A 5,796-nucleotide genomic window follows, 5' to 3' on the forward strand; every position below is an offset into this window, starting at 1 on the left:
TCAAACATTAATTCTTAGCTCTATTAAAGATAAAGATTTCAGTGATTAACAACTTAAATATGAATATAAATTAAATATGAAAACGCAATGAACGCAAAAGTTTTATTTTAGTATCACTTTTATAGTTTCTGTTTCCATTTTAATTTTAGATAATAACTCATTTGTATTATTTTTTTAATGTTTGTATATTTTTATGAATATTATTTAAATACATGCATCACATTAAACTAAACAAAATTAGGAATGTTGACTTGACAACTAGCTAAAATTAAATAAAAAATTAAATGACAAAAAAAAATACAAAAGTATATAACAAAATTACAAAAACGTAAAATATTTAAATGAAAACTGAAAATGTAAAAATGATATCTCATTCAAATATTAATAAAATAATGTAATAGTATATAAATAGTACTAAAATAAAATTGTAGCTGCATTGATATTTAGATACTGTTAGCAATTTGGTAGAATTCAGAGATAAAATGATGTTTTAAAAATGTTCTACAGTTAAATATATTTGATCTTATTTGATTTCATGAAGTTCACATTTTTTATGGTTTTAGTTTTATAATAACCCTGACACGCCTGCACATACACGCACAGGACGGGACACCCAGATGAGTTCCAGCATGTCTCCTGTTGCTCCTGCTGGAGAAATTAACATGCAGAGCAGCACAAAACTCAGCGGGACTCACAAACACACTTGAAAGGAGCCGAGAGAGGGACGTGGGGAGGGGAATAGCATTGAGTGCCGAAGAGAGTCCTGGAGAGAAAATCAATGTGGCAAGATGGAAATGTTGCAAGCCAAAAAGAGTGAGGCAGGAGGGTGGGAGGCTGCAGACGGGTGAGGGGGTGTACAGAGGGAGGGGCTTTAGTGGAAAGAAAAAAGGGAAGGTGAAGGAGAAGAATGCATTTGACTGAGAGAAAATAAACCAGAAGTCTGCTGGAGAGAAGATCTCATTCAAGACGTGAGCAGAAACCATTCAGACAGCTGTCAAACAGGAACGCAGGTACGCATTTTTACTACAGTTTTACTGACGCTGAGGCTACAGGTTTCCATGATGATCAGTATATAATAGCGTGGTATTTTACGATGGGAACCACCCAGACACTACAGCAGCTACTGCAGATATTGTGACCACTCTCAAACTTTGATCAATCTTGGAATAATGGATAATTCTAAATAGCCTAAATATTTTCAAAGTAATCAGTGCACATTTAAATCTTTTAGATTATTTATATTAATTTGTAGTCAAATTAGCCAATGTTATTTAAGTGTCATTGAGTATTATAAAATATTTTTAATTAGTTTTTAATTTTTGTATTTTTCTTTTTCATTTTAATTTAAATATTAACTATATGATAATATATATATATATATATATATAATATTTTAATTCAGTGTTATTTTTATTATTATTAGTTGAAGTTTTAGTTATTTTTAGAGGCAATTTAGTTTTTTTTTCTGGGTTGGAAACAGTTTAAGGTGAACATGAAATGACGTTCGTCACAGGGTTATTATCGTTAACTAAAACTACAACCATAAAAAATGTTACTTTAAATAAAATAGGTTAAGCAACATTTCCCATTTTCCTTTGATTTAACTTGATGTACTAAAATAACTCAAACTAAAACCGAAATAAAAACAATAAATACTTTATAGACAAAAATCAAATTCTGATAAAACTGTTTTTGCCCATGCATTATTGTCAGGGCGATGTTAAGATGTTCTGAGCTGTTTTTAGCGAGTTGTTATGCCATTGCTAGAGTATTGCTTAGTCGTTACAGTCAGTCTTCAAGTCTCTATAAAGTATCTTCTGGTTTATACATGGCCTGGGTTCTTCCTCCAGTGTCAGTTTTTGGGTTTCTTTCACCTATTTTGTTACACCAGGTAGAAATTGTTAGTCTGATCACTTAGTATCACCTAGCAGCAGTGACTTTTTGGTTGTTGTTGTTGATCCAAGTGTGTATCTTTAGTGGATGTGAATTTTCAGCAAGCTGGCATCAGTCAGGGACCAGGACTTCTCTTTCGCTTTCTGGCTTTAGTTAGGTTCCCACGGTAACTGTGAGGCGCTGCCTTGAGGTTTATTCCACTGCGATGTGTGTGAGCGGAGCCCAGCGTGTGGCCTGTGCTAAAAATACATCCTCGTGTTTAGTTTGACTTTAATTCTCTCCAGAAGGAACATTCAGGCTGTTTGTTTGTTTATGCGCAGAGAAAGACTGTTGAAAGACGGATGGAAACAGTATAAGGTGAACATGAAATGACGTTCATCACAAGGTTATTATCATTAACTAAAACTAAAACTATAAAAAATTGTTATTTCAAATAAAATACATATATATAAAATGATTAAAGTTACTTACCAAAGCAACATTTCTCATTTTCATTTGGTTTATCATGACATACTAAAATAATTCAAACTAAAACTGAAAGAGAAATTAATAAATACTCTATAGACATATTTAAAAAATACTAATAAAACTAATACAAATTTAAAAAAGTAAATTACTAAAGCTTTAACCAAACTAAAATAAAAACTTATTCAAAAACATAATAGTATCTCAATAAAAAAAACCCTGATAAAATAAAATTTAATTTCTGTATTTCATTAAAAAAACATCCTTTCAAATGTAACCTTTTTAAAAAATAAAAAAAAAGATAATGAGATCAGTTTTCAGAGAATATATCTACAATTAAGTGACTATAACATCACTATTTTTTATTTAAAATATATATATTATTCATTATTTTTATTTTATCAGCATTTTATCAGTTTTTTGTTATTATCTTGAATAAGTTCTTATTTTAGTTTAGTTAAATGTTTAGGAAAAGCAAGAAAAATACACTATTCGAGTTCAAATTTAATTCATTTTTTTTCTTTGGGGAAACGAATATGACGATTGGTACGGAGCTGAAAATTCATTTCATTTTTTATATTGATTTTTGTTTATTGCAATAACACACAACAATGAATGGTTCAGAAGAGCAGGAGCTTGTATTAAGCACTAAACAGGGTCAAATTTGATCTTATGTTCTTTAATTTGTTTAAATGAAATGTCCTGTTAATTTATGGGTAACACTTTACAATAAGGTTCATTAGTTAACTACATTAGTTAACATGAACTAATAATGAACTGCACTTATACAGCGTTTATTAATCTTTGTTAATGTTAATTTCAACATTTAATAATACATTATTAAAATCTTGTTAACATTAGGTAATGCACTGTGAACTAACATGAACTAACAATGAACATCTGTATTTTTATTAACTAACGTTAGCGAAGATTAGTAAATACAGTAACAAATGTATTGCTCATGGTTAGTTCATGTTAGTTAATACATTAACTAATGTTTAACTAATGAACCTTATTGTAAAGTGTTACCAATTTATTTTCTGAATGGAGCTGCTAAAATGAACTTTAAGTGTAACTTAATTTGTTTCAGGATCAAGATGTTGCTGGTGTCACAGGTCATGTCCCTCCTCCTCTGTGTGATGGAGCTCGTCTGCGCCACATCTGTCGGTCCTTCACTGCATCAGCCTCCTCTCACACGTGTTCGCATTATTGAAGTCGAGGACGACTACGATGAAGACAGTTCAAAGACGACGCACGCGCCCCAGTCTCCAGGGGTCACGACCTCTCGTGTAATCCGCCGACCTTGTGATTATGACCCCTGTGCGGTTCAAACAACCCCTTGTGACAAGATTTCAGCCGAGACGGGCTGCCTCTGTCCTGGGCTGACGGGGCCGGAGGAGAGACCCGAGGCTCCGGAGCTCCGGGAGGTGAAGCCGGACGGATCCGGGGAAGTGTTTGTGCATTGGTGCGCTCCTCGCTCCACCGTCACCCATTATGAGGTCACACTGAAAGATGGACACAAGAAGCTGTTTTTCGGAGAATATTTAAGAAACGGTGCCGTTCCCGGACTGAAAGTCGGGGAGATGGTGTGCGTGACGGCCGGGAATCAAGCGGGACTCAGCGAGAAGTCGTGTGCACGATATGAGCCTCCGCAACCCGAGCAAGCGGCTCTGAGCGCAGGGATCATCGCGGGGAGCGTCGGCTTCCTGCTGCTGCTCTCGGCGCTCGCCGTTGTGCTGTGGAGACGAAGGACATGTCGGAAAGGCAGGATGGGAGACGCCGAGGGCCTCGGAAATCCTTCATACACCACTGATGGAGCGCTGTGATGAGGAAATGAATGCATGGAGAATGAAACAAGCTGCAAAGAGACTGAGTTTTGTGCAAGTGCACTGTCGGTCAAAAGACTGGAATAATTATCATTTTTTCAAAAAAGTCCCTTCTGCTCAGCAGTGCTGCATTTATTTGAATAAAAATATAGTAATAATTGTGGAACAATATTTGAATGTATTTTAAAATATAATTTATTCCTTTGAGTCAAAGCTGAATTTTCAGCATCATCACTCCAGTCTTCAGTGTCACATGATCCTTCAGAAATCAGTCTAATATGCTGATTTGATGCTCAAGAAAAATTTTTATTATTATGATTATTGAAAACAGTTGTGCTGCTTCATGTTTGTGTGGAAACCGAGATGCATTTTATTTTGTATGATTCTTTAATAAATATAAAGTTCAAAAAACAGCATTTATTTTATACATATAACTTAATTATTCCAAACTTTTGGCCTGTAGTGTATATAGTGGACAGTTATTGTGCACCTGACTGAAAATAATGCTCTCTATTTTAGGTTCACTACTAAACTGCTGTGATTGGTTCGGAATTATTTTTATTGTGAGATTGTGAGTGATTTGAATGTTTAAAGTCAACATGGAATCAAATCTCTTTACTTTCATAATTCACATTAGTGCTCTTAATGTGAGCTATTCATCAGTGCACATTAGTCTGAGGAAAATAATATTTGCATTTGCAAATCTCTCATCAAAAAAATCATCGCTCCGCTTCTGAAATGACTTTCCAAAAAGCTTTTTCAAAAGTAAATGCATTCAAATACAAAACACTTCCTGATAGACAAAATAAGTCCTGTGGTTCATTGTATTGTTTTTTAATAACTAAATATCATTTTCACTCAAGTACGTCTCATTATGGAAGTAAAATGTGTTTTGATTGTGATTTTTTTGCTGACTTTAACACTACTAATGGTTCTATCGCACTTAGGAAGCCTGGAGCTTCATTAAGCTAGACAGGGTTTTACAAAGTATCTGTTGTACAGCTACGTTTACTTAGAAAGTATGTTTAACTATTTTAAAGATTATTGATAATGTTTTATCAATAAAGATATTTTAATTGCTTTTACTTGACTGAGTTAGTTTTTTATTCATACATGCATAAATGCATGCTTTTTTATAAAAGTGACAGATACTCAGATTGAAGAAGTGGTTGCTCTTGCAGTGTGTTTGTTGTGTATGCTGCCAGTAGACATGGAAGGAACTACGTCTAATCTGATGAAGTGGCATCATTGAGCAACGATGAATCAAGCGCTCATAACAGATTCAGAGACAGTTATTTTACATCCAGCTTTGTCAATCATTCCTTCCTGTTGCTACCTACTAATCTTATTGCTGTTATATGAGTGTTACTTGCCTCCAGCACAGACACAGAGTGTTGTTTTCTTGGCAAAAGGGAGTGGTATTTATTACTCAGAAGTCGTATGATAAATAATGCATCATGAAATAACTTTAACCCCAAATAAGCGTGAAATGTAAACTCTTCACCATTAATACTGTGGATAAAAATGTCTTGAAAAATGTGCTCACTGATGCTTTTGTAAAGATCAGAGTCAAGTCCATCAAGTATGGTAATTTCAGGCCAAAACCTGGTTG

General features: G+C 34.1%; 1 protein-coding gene across 1 annotated transcript; it reads left to right on the forward strand.

Annotated features, from left to right (window-relative positions):
* Nucleotides 1–867: 867 nt before the first annotated feature.
* Nucleotides 868–5,269, forward strand: si:ch1073-303k11.2 (LRRN4 C-terminal-like protein). The gene is made up of 2 exons (XM_058798221.1): nucleotides 868–1,010; nucleotides 3,449–5,269. Exon 2 carries the CDS (start codon nucleotides 3,456–3,458, stop codon nucleotides 4,182–4,184), a length of 729 nt encoding a protein of 242 aa, XP_058654204.1. The 5' UTR covers nucleotides 868–1,010; nucleotides 3,449–3,455; the 3' UTR covers nucleotides 4,185–5,269.
* Nucleotides 5,270–5,796: the final 527 nt, after the last annotated feature.

This window comes from Onychostoma macrolepis, chromosome 14, assembly GCF_012432095.1.
Source record: "Onychostoma macrolepis isolate SWU-2019 chromosome 14, ASM1243209v1, whole genome shotgun sequence".
NCBI classification, from domain to species: domain Eukaryota; kingdom Metazoa; phylum Chordata; class Actinopteri; order Cypriniformes; family Cyprinidae; genus Onychostoma; species Onychostoma macrolepis.